This window comes from Dryas octopetala, chromosome 1, assembly GCF_963921425.1.
Source record: "Dryas octopetala chromosome 1, drDryOcto1.1, whole genome shotgun sequence".
In the NCBI taxonomy this organism is placed as follows: domain Eukaryota; kingdom Viridiplantae; phylum Streptophyta; class Magnoliopsida; order Rosales; family Rosaceae; genus Dryas; species Dryas octopetala.
This window is the reverse complement of record NC_141366.1, coordinates 1,190,046-1,209,061: the sequence shown is the minus strand read 5'-3', so window position 1 is coordinate 1,209,061 and position 19,016 is coordinate 1,190,046. Positions and strand designations below refer to the sequence as shown.

At 37.2% G+C, this 19,016-nt stretch overlaps 3 protein-coding genes across 6 annotated transcripts; 2 read left to right on the top strand and 1 right to left on the bottom strand.

The window, feature by feature from the left end:
* The first annotated feature begins 392 nt into the window (after positions 1 to 392).
* On the top strand, positions 393 to 6,455 carry LOC147296134 (NOL1/NOP2/sun family protein / antitermination NusB domain-containing protein). Of its 3 annotated transcripts, none has more exons than XM_086246949.1 (18): positions 393 to 623; positions 888 to 950; positions 1,147 to 1,301; positions 1,525 to 1,638; positions 1,987 to 2,052; positions 2,380 to 2,463; positions 2,547 to 2,633; positions 2,807 to 2,898; positions 2,984 to 3,044; positions 3,315 to 3,374; positions 3,650 to 3,710; positions 4,061 to 4,168; positions 4,362 to 4,480; positions 4,555 to 4,626; positions 4,718 to 4,803; positions 5,008 to 5,104; positions 5,530 to 5,663; positions 5,966 to 6,455. In XM_086246949.1, exons 1-17 carry the CDS (start codon positions 494 to 496, stop codon positions 5,659 to 5,661), a joined length of 1,587 nt encoding a protein of 528 aa, XP_086103075.1. In that variant the 5' UTR covers positions 393 to 493; the 3' UTR covers positions 5,662 to 5,663; positions 5,966 to 6,455. The 3 variants fall into 3 exon arrangements, 2 of the variants coding, with proteins under 2 accessions (XP_086103075.1, XP_086103066.1); XM_086246940.1 differs by having other exon boundaries at positions 5,982 to 6,454; XR_015122847.1 differs by lacking the exons at positions 5,530 to 5,663; positions 5,966 to 6,455 and having other exon boundaries at positions 4,725 to 4,803.
* Positions 6,456 to 6,894: 439 nt separating this feature from the next.
* On the top strand, positions 6,895 to 11,459 carry AHG2 (Polynucleotidyl transferase, ribonuclease H-like superfamily protein). Of its 2 annotated transcripts, none has more exons than XM_086253218.1 (7): positions 6,895 to 7,309; positions 7,860 to 7,990; positions 8,130 to 8,458; positions 8,758 to 8,871; positions 9,402 to 9,540; positions 9,615 to 9,876; positions 10,420 to 11,459. In XM_086253218.1, exons 1-7 carry the CDS (start codon positions 6,978 to 6,980, stop codon positions 11,264 to 11,266), a joined length of 2,154 nt encoding a protein of 717 aa, XP_086109344.1. In that variant the 5' UTR covers positions 6,895 to 6,977; the 3' UTR covers positions 11,267 to 11,459. The 2 variants fall into 2 exon arrangements, with proteins under 2 accessions (XP_086109344.1, XP_086109352.1); XM_086253226.1 differs by having other exon boundaries at positions 6,897 to 7,309; positions 9,402 to 9,528.
* Positions 11,460 to 15,776: 4,317 nt separating this feature from the next.
* On the bottom strand, positions 15,777 to 18,048 carry LOC147296132 (Concanavalin A-like lectin protein kinase family protein). Its single transcript, XM_086229443.1, has one exon. It carries the CDS (start codon positions 18,023 to 18,025, stop codon positions 15,980 to 15,982), a length of 2,046 nt encoding a protein of 681 aa, XP_086085569.1. The 5' UTR covers positions 18,026 to 18,048; the 3' UTR covers positions 15,777 to 15,979.
* Between the last annotated feature and the right edge of the window lie 968 nt (positions 18,049 to 19,016).

Below are 19,016 nucleotides of genomic sequence, written 5' to 3'. Positions count from 1 at the left end.
GTAATATATTTTGGGTCATACAATTTTCCCAGCTGTGAATTAGATGTGCCTAACCAAAAAAGAAATCATACTGAATGATAAAATATGTACAACTTTGTGAACCAACCCACAAGTTTCTTGTTACTTTAGGGAAACAGATTCCTAAAAACATCTTTTTCTCTCCATTAACAATGAAAAAAAGGTAGAAAAAAAGGGGTAGAGGCCATTAAAGTCGGTTATTCCCTTCGTTGGGTCCACTTTATACTTCTTATTTTTGTCCAAAAAAAGAAAAGAAAAAGAAAATGATTCTCAAAACCTCAAACGTGGGTAAGCTCTAGGCCCAATGAAGTCTCAGGCCCACTTTTGTAGAAACGTGTCTTCGGCTTTATTCTTGATTGGACGCAAAAAAAAATTTAGACCGAAAAAAAAAATTTATCCAATTGCTCTACAGACTACAGTCCAGTGTACACGAGAGGGAGGAGTTGGCGGTTGCGACTGAGCAGTGAGCACCACCATGGCAAACGTGCTCTCTCTCCGCGTGCTTCTCTCTGCTGAGACCCACAGCACCACTTCTTCTTCTTCTTCCAAGTTACTGAAGCTGGATAAGAGAAGAACAAAGACATCCATTTCTGCTTCCAGAAAAGGTGAAGCTTTCCCTTGTTTTCATAGAAAGTGTTGAGAACAGAAAAGTATGGATATGATCATATGAGACTCTTGTTAGACCATAAGACTTCAAGGCCTACATTTATTGAGCTTAGTTGAAGTTCAAAGTACTGTTCTTTATTGTTAATTCAATGAAAACCAGATGGGAAGTGTGTCATAGTAGTAGGAGTGTGAATTTCGTAGCAAGTTTATGTTAAAGTAAGTTGGGTTATTGTTACTGTCACTAAAAGTGTGTAATTTTATAGGTCATTCCAATCCCTCATACAGACCCAAGAAGCTGAATTTGGAGATTTCCCCTCATAGAGCTGGTAATTCGGATTCTGATGTTTATATTATCTGCATTTTCTTTCTTGGTGGCTGGTTTAACTATGGTTATCTTTGCACACAAGACAAAGATAGGCTCTGTGTTGACAATTGGTATCAAGTGTGTGCGGGACTCTTTTTTATTTCTAAATTATAATTCCTTAATTTGGTGGACTTGTTTTCTATTTTTGCGGCTTGCAGTTTCTGCTGTGAGATTAATGAGAATAGAGATGGGAGGTGCTTTTGCTGATCTTCTCAATGAGAAGGGGAAGGGTTCTGGTGATAATGAGATGGAATATGTTGCAAGAACTCTCGGATTTCGTACACGGGATTTAGAGGATCGTGATCTCAGATTGGTTATCTCTCTCTTCCTATAATCTTTGTTCGTACACTTCATGTTTTATAATTGCCATATCCTAATAGTTATGCTTGTAAATGGAGTTCAAACTAACATAAATGGTCTTGGTGACAGCGGGATATGGTTTTTCATTGTAGTTTTTTGAAGTTATCATGGCTCTGAAGTCGTATTGTTTCTCTCTCTTTCTCTCTTCTATTTTTCGTTTAATTTCAACCATACAGGTCACTGATATTGTTGGAGGCACCATCCGTTGGAAGAGATATCTTGATCATTTGATCAGTTCAATATGTCATGATGCAAACACATTTAGCAGGATGGAACCACTTCTTTTACAGGTATTTTACCCTCACATATTTATTACAGGCTAGTTTGATGCGATTTCAACTATTATGGGGTAATGGTGAGTGATATGAAATTTGCAACAATGTAGCCAATTCCTATATAATTATCTAGCATCTTTCCTCTGTTGCAATGTGTGGGAAGACAGATACTATGGAATGTCGTGTAGACATTTTGATGCAATTAAATGATACATGGACTTATTTTCAACTGTATCAATGGTGAGAACCACAATCATAGGAGATGCAATTAATTACCTAATTATTTTAAGAAATGGTTGGAGATTGATGTACTTTCTGAGTGTCCAAATAGCTAATTTTGGTTTCCTCTACTTGTGTATCTAGATTCTCCGAATTGGTTTCTATGAGATTGTTAAGCTAGATATGCCACCATATGCTGTGGTAGATGAGGTAACTTCCTATCTTTTTCTCCCATATTTCCTCAATTGATTTTGGTAGCTGGAGAATTTTCTGTAAGGCTGATTACCATCTTGATTTGACCATTATGATTTTGGAGATACTTATCAAGGAATTCTGATTCCATATATGGGGTTCAGACTTCAAAAAGTTTGGTTGTTCCAAATTCTTTGTCAAGTTAGATTTGGCATATGGTCAACATTGGATCTAGTACTACTTTTCCCCAATTTATGCAACAAAAGTTCCTATAACTTTTTTCTCAACATTGTATGTAATTGAGTTATTATTGAAATGCCATATGTTTTTTATAAAAAACTGCAGAATGTGAGGCTTGCAAAAGTTGCCCTTAGAGATGGTGCTGGCAACATGGTCAATGGGATTCTCCGAAAGCTTGTTCTACTTAAGGTTTGCTATTTTTTAACTTTATATTCTATAATCATGCAATTACATTCAAATATTTATTTAGTGTTTTCAAATTTGGTTTGCAGGAAAATAACTCCCTTCCTCTACCTATTTTGGAGGGTGATGGTCGTACACAAGCACGCGCTCTTGCCACTCTGCACTCTCATCCTGTTGTAAGAATAGAATTGTATTCTTTTTCTTTTCATACTTCTGCTGCATACTGGCATAGGATAAGCTGGGATCACTATAGGGCTAAATAATAGAAAGTAAACAGCTTTTGTATAGCTTGCCTTGAAATTTTGTTTTATCTCCCTCTTCCTTACTTACTCTAACTTTAATTTTCCAGTGGATGGTAAGGCGGTGGACAAAGAATCTTGGACAAGAAGAAGCAATTAGATTGATGATGTGGAATAATAGTGATCCTAGTTTCAGCTTAAGGTTTCTAGTTTCTTTCCTTTTTTTTTTTTTTCTTTTAGTATATAAAATGAATATCCTAATTACTTTTTTCTGGATCTATTGTCAGGGCAAGCAGTGGGAAAGGTATTTCAAGAGCTGAGCTTGTGACAAAGCTCAATTTCTTGAAGGTGCTTGATTATCCTTTTCAGTTTCAAAAAACATGATAATGTTAAAGGTCCTTTAAAATGGAACAGTTGTTGTAGGCTTGTAAGATTCCACTGACTCCCCCCCCCCCCCCCCCCCTCTCTCCCTCATGCATGCAAACACACCCACATCCACACCCACACATAGATACATTATTTTAATTATATTTGCCTGTTATATTACTTTTATTGGCCATGCCTTTATTGCTAGTAATACTTGGTTCCGAATATTAATTTTCCTTTCTTGAACTTCAGGTCCCACATGAGCTCTCCTTGCATTCAAGTGATTTTGTCCGTATCAAAAAAAGGTTGCAGGTATGAGTTGAAAATTTTGTTCCCTCAGTGTGTCGTGATTTTTTCTGCATGGATTACCGTCCTCTCTGTATGGTATATGGATTACCATCCTCTTCTTGCTACATTTGCTGATTTGAGATGCCATTTAATAGTTTCTAGTTTCTGGTAAACAAATTAAAGTGCAAATATAGATTTCTTGTATAACTAGTTACTTTTTTGAAGTTTCTCTATGGGGAGTTCCATACTTTTTTGGAGAGCTGGTAAAGGTTCTAACTACCTGAACTTCATTGATTCAGATTGTCATACAAGCTGGTTTATTGAAAGAAGGTTTATGCTCAGTTCAGGATGAGAGTGCAGGTCAATTTCATCTTAATTTTAGTTTGTGCAAGAGAGACTAATTGGCAGATTTTTTTAATAAGTAATTGGTTTTTGGTTTCATATCCATTTTCATTTTTCTTCTGGTTAATTATAGTAGCTTTGTTTCTGTCTTCCATGCCACTTGCATTTTAGATGATTTCTTGGAAGAATAATATTTGTCCATGTTTTCATGTATGCATAGGAAATTTATAAATTTTTGTTGAACTGTAATCTATTTTCCTTGAACCGAACTACAGGATATGGAAAAGTTCAATCTAGTTTTTCATTTCAGTTTTGTTGGACCTTTATATTGGTATCTCCTCAAATTGTATAGTGCAATTTCATTGCAGGTCTGGTAGTTTCTGTTGTAGATCCTCAACCGGGCGAGAGTATTGTTGATTGTTGTGCTGCTCCTGGAGGAAAGACTCTTTACATGGCGTCCCTTTTGAGTGGCCAAGGTATCCATCATCCAAAGAATTAGTTTCTGATATTAACCTGTATTGTGTAAGAAAAGATAGAAATCTTACTCTTGTACTAGTAAATTGGACCTTTAAATGATGATGATGATGATGATGTTATACTTTCTAATTTTATTATACTATTGAGGTTGAGCAACTATAAATAATGCGAGTGATTACCATCGGGTTTCAGGTATGGTATATGCAATTGACATAAATGAAGGCCGGTTGAGAATCCTCAAGGAGACTGCTAAGTTGCACCAAGTAGATGGTGTCATCACCAATATCCATGCTGATATCCGTACTTATGCTGTAGGTTATCATCTTTATACAACATTGTTCTTTGGACATGAAATTTCTTATTTGTTTCTTATATTTTTCTCCAGGACAATAATACTATGAAGTGTGATAAAGTTCTGTTGGATGCTCCATGTTCTGGACTGGGTGTTCTCTCCAAGGTGATTATCACATGTATTTTTGTGTTTGCACCAAGTTTCTAAAAAAATGTTTTAGTTATTTGATTCTATTTTTCCTTTTGACTTTTTGAAGAGAGCAGACTTGCGTTGGAACAGGAAATTAGAGGATATGGAGCAGCTTAAGAATTTACAGGATGAGCTCCTTGATGCAGCTTCTCTGTAATACAAAAACTTCTCTTTCTCAAATTATGAAGTCCAAAATTATGAATAGTTTACTGAACTGAAAAGGCCCTCCCTTTTTTTTGTGGATTTTAGCAGTGACAGTTTTTGTATTACATAATTTTCATATATGTCATCATTTGGTCAACTGTATTTACCTTTTCAAACTTTTCTCATGTGTTAATGTTTAATATGCATTTACAGATTGGTCAAGCCTGGTGGACTCTTAGTATACAGTACTTGCTCAATAGATCCTGAAGAGAATGAAGAGAGGATAGCTGCATTTCTCGTCAGGCATCCAGTAAGGGCTATAACTTGATTTTTCTTTTAGTGCCATATTCCATGTTTTTTCAGCTTACTCTTTTAAAGCTTTAGGAACTATTTCATAGTTTTCCACTTATTAGAAAGAAAGGACTGTTTCATGTTTTTGAGTTACAAGCAGAAATTGTTGAACTTACCTGCATGTTCTCTTTGGAGTTTGGGCATACAAAAGCAGATGCTTACATGTTAACAAGTACAAAAATAAACATTCTGTTAAAATGTTAATTTCATGCTCATTAGAAAAAATAAAAAAATAAAAGTTCAGAAACAAATATTTGAGCAATTACTGATATATCCTTTGTTAGCTGAAACTGTTCTGTGGCATAGAACACTATATATATGGCATAATTTGCAGACTTGTAAATGTGCATCTTTCTTATTTTATTATCATTTCTTGGGTGTCAGGAGTTTTGCATAGATCCTGTTGATAGATATGTTCCAAGTGAGTTTGTAACGGAGCATGGTTTCTATTTCTCCAACCCTGTAAAACATTCTCTGGATGGGGCCTTTGCTGCTCGTTTAAGTCGAGCTTTATAAATGTAAGTACAAGCAAACCTTTCAATTGTATTTGGTTAGTGCACCTGAAGTCCATTCAATGAAAAATCATGCCAGTAACCGCATAAAAAATTTGCAGGTCTATTTGAGATAATTATCTGTGATTATTGAAAATGTAAGGTGCATTGGTTTCATATCTAGGAGAAAAATTTTCTCAAACAGTTTTAGTGGAAAAGAAATCATGAGAAGATAATTTTTGTTCTTCATTGTCCCAAACAGTTGAATGTGAGAACAAAATATTGTTCCCAGAGAAAGATCAGCTATTCACTTATGTTCACTTTTGAAGTGGTCCTCATTAACAGGCACAACAAAGATCATTTGCATGGAAGACAATCTTCAAACATGTTTGGGAGAGCATGAAGTCATATTTGCTGTGCTGATGATCCAAGTGACTTATCCAAATGGGTAAAGAAACAATGCATCAATGCATGGCTGGGTTTCACTGATTCTGAACTTGGGTGATGATATGTGAGAGCTGCTAGATAGATCAACCAATTGAGGAGTCAAAACCCATGAAAGAGGCACTGAAGACAAGTGTGCATATGGATGAGTCAACCAGCAAAGTATCACAAATATCATCCGAAGGATGGGCTCATGTGTCTAAGGAAAGAAAAGTTTGGTCTATCACACGATTTAGGACGTAAGCTTATGTCAATCAAATCATTGATGCATGTAAAACGTGACAAATGGTAAATACTTGAAATTGTTTGGGTTGATAACTTAATTGCTAAAATTTGAAGAATACACAATTTTCTTGTCATCGTAAAATCCATGATGACTCATTATCAAAATGATAGAGTTAACATTGTTAATAAATAAGTCAGCTTCGTATCAAATCGCTTGACACAAATAATTAAACAAGTTATATTAGAGTTACCAAATACTTACCATGAATTCGAAATATTGTGTTCAAACGGGACAAAACTTAATTTGAGTGGATAACCATCCCATATGCAGTAGAAAACTGTAAAATTCTGAAAAGGGGCTTGTTAATGTACTTATGTACCCAATAAATCAGTAGACCCAACATAAATTAAAATTTTCATTTAAACCCCTGGGTGTACCGATCATATTATTGGGTTTAGAAGCTCCCTTCTTTCTTCTGGCTGGGCCTTGCTTTATTGCTTTTTAGTTGAGCCTAGCCCACCCGTTGCACCAAAAAAAGGATATCGAAAACTGCGAGAAAAACGACGACGTTCCAGGCAATTACTTTTACTTCATCTTCTACCTTGTGTCGTAAACAAAACCGCTCTCTGCGTCTCTGCGTAAACCCCGAAACCTCAAACAATGCTCAGACAATGAACACTCACCGCCCAGTGAGGGTGCTATCACGTGCCCTATCCCACTCAGCCGTACAGTCCTCGACATTCTCTCTGAAAAACGTGACGAAATCGAACTTCGAGCCAACTCTCACCGAGCTACGCCGCCATGTCGCCGCCGCCGACTTCGTGGCCATCGACCTCGAAATGACCGGAATCACCAGCGCGCCGTGGCGTGACTCGTTGGAGTTTGACCGCTCCGACGTCTGCTACCTCAAGGTCAAGGACTCGGCCGAGAAGTTCGCTGTGCTTCAGTTCGGTGTTTGCCCTTTTCGCTGGGACTCATCCAAGCGCTCCTTCATTGCTCATCCGTAAGTCTCTTTTGACTTTTTGTTATGTTTGGTTGCCGAGAAAGATATTAAATTTAGGGATTGTACGTGAGTTTCTTTTTAGTGACATTTGCTTCTCTTAAACTTCCGTGTTTGTTTTCTGAGAAATTTCTGGAAGAGAAAAGAAAACCATGGGGTAGAGAATTTGATTTAAATTTGAGTGTTTTGCTTTGGTTATGGTATTTGGAGTGAAAAGCTCAATTGTTGGAGTTCTCTGAAAAATTCAGGAAAAGATGCCTTAGAAAGAAAAAAGAATAATTGATGTTATTTTGCTTGAAATTTGTTTACTTTCCTCATTTCCTGGTTTATACAAGAGTGTTTTATCAGAACCTTTAGTTTTGGAGGTTAGGCTATACTTTGTCCTAGATTAGATTGAACAAAATGAAAAGGCACATCACAACTGAGAGAATAAGTTTTAGCTTTTCCTATTTGGTATATTTTTTTTTCTGTGTTAGAAAGGTGTTCCAGTTAGACTTTTTATTTAGTTTCTTTTTTTTTTTTTTTTTACCTATCAATATATGTACTTTGGCAGGCACAATTTCTATATTTTTCCGCGTCAAGAGCTTCCGGTCAAAAGGCCCTCATATGAATTTCTCTGCCAGAGTACATCAATTGATTTCTTAGCTAAATACCAGTTCGACTTCAATGTGTGCATACATGAAGGTAATACAATTTTGGTTTGTTGTATTGCGTTTCAAAGTAATGAATAAGGTTTTGTAACTGTTGTGCATGTTATTTCATCAAAGCCTCTTTTTTGATGATATTTTCGGTTCATGAAATTAAACTGTTGGACCAATCTCAGGAATATCTTATTTATCCAGAGGGCAGGAAAGTGAAGCACGGAGACGTTTGAGTTTGGCATATGACGATGAATTATTCACTACATGGTCTAACTTGAAAGAAGTTAGAAACGTACCATTGGTCAAGATGGCTGACACTCTCTTCACTGAACGGATGAAGAACACATTCACTGAATGGCGTGATGGGTTGTTGAGGAATAGAAATGGAGGGTTCCAATTTCAGGGGAACTCAAATGACCCGCAACAACAGTTACAAACCATTTTCTTCAAGATGCGTCCAGCTCTTAGTCTGAATGGATTTACTTCTCATCAGCTTAAGTTGATTCAATTGGTAATTTTTTTCTTATGTTCTGCTCTTTTACCATTACTTGTGAGTGGTTTATTTTGGATAGGTGGTTCAGAATATTGTACTAGATAGTCTTTTAGTAATCTCCTTTAATGAATCAAACTTACTCTATTCACCTTGACACGCATATTCAAGGAAAAATAACTTGAAACCAGATTTCAGATTTTTTTGTTCTAGTAGTTTCTTTTAATTATTCTGAGATGGACTTCTATATGGATGTAAAGAACATTTTTTCTTCCCAGTCATGACTTTATTAAGCTGAATATAAAAATGAACTCATGCAGGTCATTAGAAGGCATTTCCAAGATCTTTCTTATGTTCAGGTAAATGGTGAAAATTCCTGTCAACAGCAACTAGTTGTGCTTACAGATTCTAAGGATGACAGGGAGTTACTTATGGTAAGCAATTGATTTCCCCTAGATCTGCTCATGACTTTGTACCAATTGATGTGAAGTAATTGATTTCCCCTAGAAGACATTTTTTGGAGTTTCACTTTATATTCAAATCCACTTTTTTTTCCGTCTCTCCAAAATGTGGTGAGATTTGGAGAGAAGATGTAATTAGGTTAGGTCAAAGGTTCGATCCCTTCCAATGTAATAAAGAATGCCTTCAATTAATGTTTTCTCTTGATTTCATCCTTGCCCATCCAAACAAAGGTAAGAGAAATTGAAATTTTTTTTCTCCTCTTTTTTCTCTCATATCTTCTCTCCTAACCATAATTTTCAAACACTATTAATTTCAAATTATTATAAAAACAGTTTTCACTGAAATACTCTCAGGGCATAGATTTGTATGTGAGCATGATTATGGTGAAAGTGCAATAGGGAGAATAATAATAATCAAAAAAGGAAATATATGTATTTGTTATTATATGATGTTAGCTACCCCTGAGGTGGAATTCAAATTTTCTGTATGCAAATCTTTGCAGAAGGAGGTGAAGGATGAGCATCTTAGACATGCAGAGATGAAAGTTCAAGCTGCAGTTGGGTTTCGTCATGTTATTGACCTTCTTTCCTCAGAACAGAAGTTGATTGTTGGTCACAATTGCTTTCTTGGTACAAATATTGGTACTAGTTTTACAAACAGGTTAATTTGATTATATAAATATATATCCCTAAGATGCCTTCTTGCTGTCATACAGATATTGCACATATATACAGCAAATTTGTAGGCCCTCTTCCTTCGACCCCTGAAGAATTTGTCTCTTCTGTTAACAAGTGCTTTCCGCACATCATTGACACCAAGATACTCTTGAATGCTAATAATGTGCTCCAACAACGGATGAAGAAGTCCAAAACATCACTATCGTCAGCATTTGCCTCATTATGTCCAAAAATTTCTCTTGGGGTGAAAAGTACTGATCTGGCATGTGTCAAAGTTGAGGTTCAGGTGGATGATTTGAGGTTTGCTTCTTTCATTCCCTGTCCTTAATAATAACTTGGCAGTGCTTCTTTCGTTTAGCTGGTCTTATGCTTTCTATTGCCACATTTCAGAAGAAAAAGATAAAAGAGGTCAAATCTGAAAGAATAAGGAGAACATTTTTATTAACTTTCTGATATGAATCATATGATCATTGATCAAAGTCGTAGGCTTAGAGATTAACTGTTTGAGATCTGACTGGGAACAACTAGGTATGATATTCATTGTACATGACAACAGACCAAGGTACAACTACGCATGACACTTATTATGTATGGCCAACTTTAGAAATCTGTCAGAGAGCAAGTTCGTATAAATTTGTCTGGTTCTCTTTCCACTTGCTTTACTGGATGTATATACTTGTGCATGCAATATGAATATCTCTCATAGGACCGACTGTTGTATTATAAAGTAAAAAAGGTAGCCATTACATATTGACAAAAAATAAATTATAATAATGAAATATAAAAAGAAAAGCAGAGGTGGCACCTTAGAAATTGCTCTTCCATAAAATTATCTATTTGCAGGTCCTCCAACTGGAATTCTGGAGCCAAACATGAAGCTGGATATGATGCTTTTATGACAGGATGTGTCTTTGCTCAGGCATGCAGTCATCTAGGCATTGATTTAGATGTCTGTTTGCCCTCTGAAAAGTTGGCCCACAATGAGAAGCTCCAGAATCACATCAACCTTCTATACCTTAGCTGGAGTAATGGAGACATTATTGATTTAACCAGTGGTAATAAGCATGCGGCATCTTTGGGGTCCAATAACTACAAAAAGAGGTACCCGAAGATTTCGTTTGAGAACATTGCTTTAATCTGGGGATTCCCATCCAGACTCAAGGTGCAGGAGATAAGAGAGTGCATCTCAAAAGTCTTTGGCCCGTCCTCTGTTACATCTGTTTACCACTTGGATGAAACTGCAGTATTCGTTCAGTTTAACAAGGCCAAGTTGGTCTCTGAATTTCTCACTTTGAAGGAAACTTTAGAGAGGAATGATAGTCCGGTCTCAGTTTTGCATCCTCTTGCAGTACTTTTGGAAGGTGGAAACACCCATGCCGCTGATTATGAAACTTACAAAGAAATTTGCAGTTCACCCAGCTCAAAAGTTTTGTTTGCAGATCAGGCAGAGGCAGTTGGCATTAAATGGAAAACCAAAGCGGTTGAATCTAAGGCAGCATTGGAGAGCCTAGAACATGAGAGTTCCGGTGATAAAAATGCAGTGCATACTGCTTCAAAGTCTGATGAAAAATCCAAAACAAGGAACATGGATGATGTGCAACATGACCCATTGTGTGGGCGTCTCACACATTATAAGATCATAGATTCTTTCATGGCTGCTGAAGGCGATCAGATTAGAACTACTAATTAGTGACTTTGGGTTTGCTGAATCAGCTGATCAGATTAATTTATACAGATTCTATTTATTGAGACGTTGCCTAAAAGCAATCTGTACTTGTTACTGAGATTTTTGTATACCATTGTTAGGAATGTGACATTAGGAAACAAAAGAAATGTAATTATCTGCATTGAAATGGCATTTTTTGCAAGGCCGAGTAATAATATGTGTAACTGATTTTATTGCCATTCTTTCTGCATCTCGAATTAGCTTGAGGCCTGTGTATAAAAGCTTTGGCTAGTTACTTCTCAGTATTTCGGAATTTTTTTTCAGGCCTTTTCTTTTTTCTCTTTTATTATCTCTTTCTGTGTCTGTCCAATGATATACTGCAAGAATGTTGCATGTAAATAGATCAAATGGACGTGGGGTGGGGTGGTGTAGGCCACCTTGAATTGGTCACATGGACTGCACGTGCAGCTCTGGGGCATGATTCTGTGCTTCATGGTCCGGTGGGTCCCAGTTTCTCTCGATGGATTCAACGGCTGTGATCCTTCCTCCTGTGACATAAGTTTGATTGTGAAAATTACTATGTATATTGCACAATGCATAGTACCCCACTGAAAGTCTGAGACATCTGCGGTTTCTGAGTAACATTGCTCACTTACCACTTTATCCTCTGCCTCTTCATGAGGTTGCTGGGAGCTATATCTATATCTATAATGACTTAAATGGAAAAAGAAATTAATTTGACATCCTGAATTGGAAAATTACCTGTTTTTCCATTTTTTTAGCTACAAGATTATATATGACATATTCACAAGATGGACCTCCCTTAACCAAGTCTGTGGGGCAAGCAAACATTTATGGGTACTGCCTACTGGGTTCTTCTTCAAGGAAATACTAGTGCTGCAAGCAAAAATATATGTTGAATTGTTGATGATGGACCTAATGGTACAAATATATCCTGGCTTAAATACATTATAAAGCACATATATATACTTATCTCTTTGAGTAATGTTGATCATTTTAAGTCAAAAACTAATTAATCACATTATTAACTCAAACATGAAATATTTTGAAAACTTTGCACTATGCAACATTTCCCCACAGATAACTAGATAAGAGTTAGTGGCCAAAAAAAAAAAAACTAGATAAGAGTTATCTAGTTATCTAGATAAGAGTTATGGCCAAAAAAAAAAAAAACTAGATAAGAGTTATGGCCAAAAAAAAAACTAGATAAGAGTCAACTAGACAAGAGTCAACAAGGTAGGTGCCCTATACCAAATATCACTTATATCTACACCCTGCATGTCTTCCACGTGTCATCATTCAACGGTCATCATATTCTCCAGGATCACGAAAACAACACCCCCCTCTCTCTCTGTCATGATGTGGTCAAGTGAGAGAAAGTAGACTCTTTCTTGCGGATCCACCTGAATAGCCGGTCAACATCCCCCCACCATTTCTGGTTACACATTTATGAGGTTTCTTACACGCTTTTTACAAACTTCAAATTTATATTATATTCTTTATCAACGTCCTTTTCCCCTGCATAGTAATTATATACAATATTTTTTTTCATGGTAATTACATTAATAACTCTGAGTCTCTGACAGTGACTCAGTGAGAAGGTTTTTAATCAGATTTGTGGAAACTGCCAAATTACAAATTTACAACAGACACAAAATCAGAATAATTAGTGAAAAGGACCACTTTAACCTCACTAGCCGGTCATAACCCACGAGCCACTGGTTACAGCCGGTGAGCAAGTGCCCTATAAGATGAACTATCTATCAGCAACTGTTACATTGAGGTAGAGTTTTTGGCCTATACGTATCTCTCACTCCACTCTCATAGCCTCAGAGCAATTACTTATTGGTCTCTGTTTCTGCCTCATGAGCCCCTCTTTGTCAATGGTTCTTATTTTTCTTGTCCTCTTTAATTTCATGGGAAGAAAAAGAAAACCCATCTGTTTTCACTGTAATTATGCATATATTCCATAAAAGAAGAGCTATAGAGAGCTTTTAGTTCCACTATTGAAGACAGAATTGAAGAACCCTGTAAGGGTATTACTTCAATGACCTCTCTGATCTTCTCTTTCTAATTTTTTATCAGCCTTTCGTAACATATATACATATGATCTCTATTAAGAAGATAAACATGTCATGCAAGTTGATGTCTTGATGATGTTTATACGTCTCATTTGTGTGCCTTTATATTATATATACTTATGCACTATATCATTTGATGGACCAAAAATGTTGATATATATAGTCTAAGAGTGAAGACCTTTTAATTTGGTCCCCCTCTTCTCAATTTTGATCAGTCTATTGTGTTGCCCCATATTTATTGTCCTGTTGAGAAACATAATAATCCAGGCAGTAGTTAAATTTTGGGTCCAGAGGCAAGCTTTATGCTTGATTATTTATCTGTTACAAACAATATTTGTGCATATAAGTGATAGATATGCATAAATTAATGCATACATGCATATGCATGTATACATGTTATACTATGTGATTTATGAGCCTTTATGCATAATCTCATTATTCTAAGGCAAATTCATGGCTTCCACTGCAGGGAGGATGTGATATTGCAGATGAGGGTGCAGGATGATGGGACATGATGATGAGTTGAGAGATCATGTTGACAGAAGAGAGAGAGCACAGCCCACCATTGGCTAAAAAGTCTTTGCTACTGTTGGGAGTGTGCTCTCTCTTCTTCTGTCACCATCACTCACATGATCATTCCCATCTCTAATGTTACCAGCACCGTCTAATTGATCCAACCGCATCTAACACAAAAATGTAAGATCTTCTCATCAAAGGGACATTGTTAGTTTATCACATCCATCAAAGTCCCACATAATCTACATATATATATATAGTTGCTAATGAAATGGGTATACTGTAGATCTATATATACTATTTTCTATATGCAAAAAATTTCTCTTCCTGGTGGATCTGTAATTCACTTTTATGGAGATCTTGTAAGTTTCTTTTAAAGGTAAACACAATAAAGAGGTAGGAGTTTGAAGCAGAAGGATAAGGGGATGTACAAAATATACTTCACTTGTCCAAGATGCATGAGCAGAAGTTGGTGATCTATTTGCTTTCTATCCTCAAGTAGAAAATCACAGCTGACTGTCATAATCAGACCAAAAAAAAAAAAAGCTTACTATAAAATGTTATTTTCTCTGCAGGCCCTTTCGTATTGAATCATTTCTTTATAAAATATTTTCATGGTACATTAAAAAGTATATATCCCTTTTCGTGAAGCATTTGTAGAACCAACCAACTCCCCCTTATTTGTCTCTGTGTGTGTGTATAAAAAGGAATAATAGAAGGGAATCCCTTATTTTGAGCTCTTGCTCAAATAATCAAGGTCAGTTTAAATTATTTTACATCGTGAAGCACAGTCCATTAATTGCACCATTGTGATATTAATCTTGGTTACTACTATGGTGCTGATAGTGTCATCCATTTTGAGAGGACACCATCTGTACAACATTAAAATGTTACACAGAATACCATTGAATCTTTGGTTGATGAACTGTGACTGCCTAGCTTGTGAAGTGCCATGATATAAGAATCTGGCTTCATTATGAGGGACTTGTTAAGTGCCATACTCCTGGCTCATCGTCTATATATGTAAAGGGAACAGGACAGACCTGTTACATTTTGCGAACAAAGGTTGAAGCACCGATGGAAACTGTTTAGAATCTGTAACTATGAATGTGCCCAAATGTGAAACAAGAAGGATTGAAGTGTTCTATATTTCTAGATGAAAATGTCATCAATACATTATACATACTCTATCTTGAACACTCCACTACCAAAAATCTCTTATTCTTCTGTGGAAGTCTTATGATACATACTAGACTACTAAAAGTACCCCATATGATAATTATAACTATAATTCAATTCTGATTTTAAGCCTTCACTTTCAACTTCACAAGTAGTCTTGTCCAAATGACTCTTGCAACTAATGCCAGTCTCAAACTTAAGTAGGCGGCATCCAACTAAAGACGATTACAGAACCTTATTCTTGCCACTTGTGAAGCCTATCCCAAGCCCAGAGGGTGAGAGCAAGTTACAGAACACAATCAGACATTCACTCGAATGGGGACTTCTAATTACACCCAATAAATTACTCAACACACACTCATGAAATTCCTAATTCTTCCTTGCCAAGGCCTGTCTGGCCTGAAGGGGAAAGGGGAAAAGGGAGACAATTTTGTAAGATTTTTTTTTCTTGAAAAATTGAATTGAAAAAAGGCAAAATAAACATTATGAAATCTTAAGGGTGTGTGACCAGATTTATGGGTGCGGTGCACCCTACACTTTACATAGTACTCAGTATCTCAGAATTAGGAAAAGAATTAAAACATACTACCCAAAAAACAGAGAAGTAGAAAGATAAAAAACTCGTATTGTGTAGAAATCATTCAACTCTTAAACCAGTCAGAGATCTTTCATTGCCACTACAAAGGAAAACATGATTCCAAGAGATGTTACTTGAACGTGTCATTACAATTGAAATCTTCAAGCAAGCTTATTTTGTCCTGGATAAAGCAGAGACCACACAGTTCAATACATAGTTTTGAACTCAGGCCAGTGAACTCTAACAGTCTCCAATCTTCAAATTACAGGATAAAAAAGCAGTAATAAAGGTAAAGAATAAAAGAATCCAACAATCTATAAACTCTGCAATCTGCATATTGCATGATAACCCATGATACCTACTTCAGTTAATAATAATCTCACACATAGAGCTGCAGGGGCTGTTGGAGTCTTCACAATCTGAAACAAGGTCATCAACAGACATAGGCAAGCCACAAGAGAAACTGAGACTCGGTTTAAACCTTGGCACAGCTACAGGTTCTGCCTCATTACTTAGGATTTGTAGAACTCTCCTCATTGTAGGCCTCTCTGCACTATCCGGGTTAGCACAACTTAAACCAACAAGCAACAGCTTCCTCATTTCTTCCTCTTTAAACTCCCCATTCAACCTCTTGTCAACTGCTTCAATAATCCTTCCTTCAGAATGCAGCCCCCAAACCCAATCAACCAAATTCACCATTCTGTTACTACCTGCTTCTCTCTCTATTGGCCTCCTCCCACAAGCCACTTCAAGGATAACCACACCATAGCTAAAAGTATCAGTCTTCTCAGTTGCTTTCCCATACTGAAGATACTCAGGTGCAAGGTATCCCATTGTTCCAGCCGTAAGCGTAGAGACAGGACTCTTGTCATGATCCATGAGCTTTGCCAATCCAAAATCACCAAGCCTTGCATTAAAATTCCCGTCCAGTAACACATTACCAGTCTTTATGTCTCTGTGAATCACTTGCTGTTCACATTCTTGATGCAGATATGTCAAAACAGATGCCAAACCAACAGCAACATTTAGTCTATGGGGCCAATCTAACAAGGTACCTTCTCCAGATTCATGGTAAAGCATCTTATCAAGACTCCCATTAGGCATGAAATCATAAACAAGAAGCAACTCACCCTTCTCAGCACACCAACCTTGGAGATGAACCAAATTCTTGTGCCTCAAACAAGCTATAATAGACAACTCAGAAAGGAATTCAGTTTTACCTTCATACGAATCCTTGGATCGCTTCACTGCAGCAATGGTCCCAGATGAGACAAAGAAGGCTTTGTAAACAGTCCCAAATGCTCCATGACCAATAATCCTACTAGAATGAAACCCTCTTGTGGCTGACTTGAGGTCCTTGTAACTAAACGCTCTTGGCCCTGCTACAACCTCTGCTTTGAAGCTTTTGTGTCTTCTAATGTGCCTCCATTTCCTCAAAGAAATTAAGCCGAAAACCGCAAGAGTCACAAAAAAGAAGGCCGGCCCTGCAATCCCCAGGCCTAAACCAAGCCTTTTGTGATGCTTGTTGGTTGAATTTGACACCGGAATACTCGGATTCACCATCACATAAGTACCTGCAGACACATTGTGAGGACGCAATGTTGGTCTCATAGGAAGAAACCCAAATGTATGAAAGCTCCAATTCTCAATCTGATGAAGCTCAGTAGCCCCTTCAGTCGAAGCAGAAAACCCCACATACATAACCTCCTTGAGATAATCAGAGAGGTTAATATCCACACTCAAAGTCGCCTGTTCAGGCTTGAAACTCGAGTAACTCAGATAGACTTTAAGCTTTTCTTGGTCGTTCTTGTAATCAATCCAAGCTGTGATCGAAGTCCCACTCTTCAATTCAACTTCTTGCAAGATTGGATCGGCGGTCTTGATTGAATTGAGGCTCTCAATGTCCAAACCAACATGGTTATCACTGGGGTCGTTGAAATGCATATCGAGCCGGGTATCGAACTCTATGGCGACGAACCTGTTCTTGGTCAATTGGGACGAATTAACAAGACCCAGATACCCTCCTGGGCTGCCGAGAGTCCTGTTATCTGGGGACAGAAAAAACGACATGCCGTCGCCGAACGAGTTGGGATTGACATTGATGATGGAGAAAGAGAACCTTGTGGAGAAAGAAGCTGTGATATTGGTTTCGGGGTCGAAAAACTTAATTGGGTTGTTGTAGATTACAGTGCCGGCGCTGGAGGAAGGGACACTGAGCTCGCGGGTGAGGCCGACGACGCCGTTTCGGATATGAGAGTCGCCGAGGAAAGTGAGGTTTCGGAAATTGAAAGTGGGGAAGTTGAAGCTCACGTTCTCGGCGGAGACTGAGACGAAGTAGGAGAGAATAAAGAAGACCAAGAAAACAAGAAGCTTTCTTGGAGACATCATGGAATGGGGACAAATGGGCATTTCGTTTTGGGTTCGAAAGCAGAGGAGAGGTTGAAGAAGAAGATTGGGAGTGAGAACATGCAGAGAGTTGTTCGAGGTTTTGAGAGGGAGTGAGGAAGAAAGTGGGGTTTAAACGGTTGAAGAAGAGGTGCGTGGTTTGGTCGGTTTGAAAGGCATGTTGGACTTTAGAGAGAGGGCTATGCAACGGTTACAAGGGACTTTGGAGTTTGGATAGTTGGGGGATGGAACGACGTCGTCATGGGAGCGGGCATCCTATATTTTTCAGTTATGTTGGACTTGGTCACACACTCACACTCATCTTCTCTTCTCTATCATGTATCGTGTATTTTGTAAACTGTAAAGTTCGAGTCTCACAGTAATTTACTAATTTGAACCAAACAGAAACAAAAAAAAAAAAAATTCAGTGAAAACTTTAAAATGCAAAGATTCAAATATTGTCATAAATTCGTAATGCCATCATGTTAATTGAAATTATTAATTAAATACCTTTTTTTTTTGTAATTTGGATAGTAGTAAATTATTGTTGTATGTCTATGAGTGGCAGAGGTGTCTGAGTGTTTTCTTAGTTTTGGGCAAAATCACGTTCACATTGACTGGGGAGTGGCTAAACCCAAGTAATTAACTAATTAAGTGATCGAAAATGGGGCCCAGTTGGCGCTGAAACTCAAAGTGATAGATTTTGGGCCCATGAATGACTGTCTGATGCCCTTTTCCTTACTTTGCTTTTTTCTTCCATGTGAAGATGCGAAAATTCTACCATGAAGATGAGCGTTGGAATTAAAGTTGAGGAATTAATTCTAAGATTTGTTTTTGGAGATTTCAATGACAAGAGGAGGCTGGACGCCATGTGATCATGAGATTCAATGATTCATGAGTCAAAGATCCAAATCCACCAACTCAAAAATTATGAGAATAATACAACTACACGTCATGTAGCCGTTACAAAGATTAAAAGATACAATCATACAAGAAAGACTACACTATTCTCTTA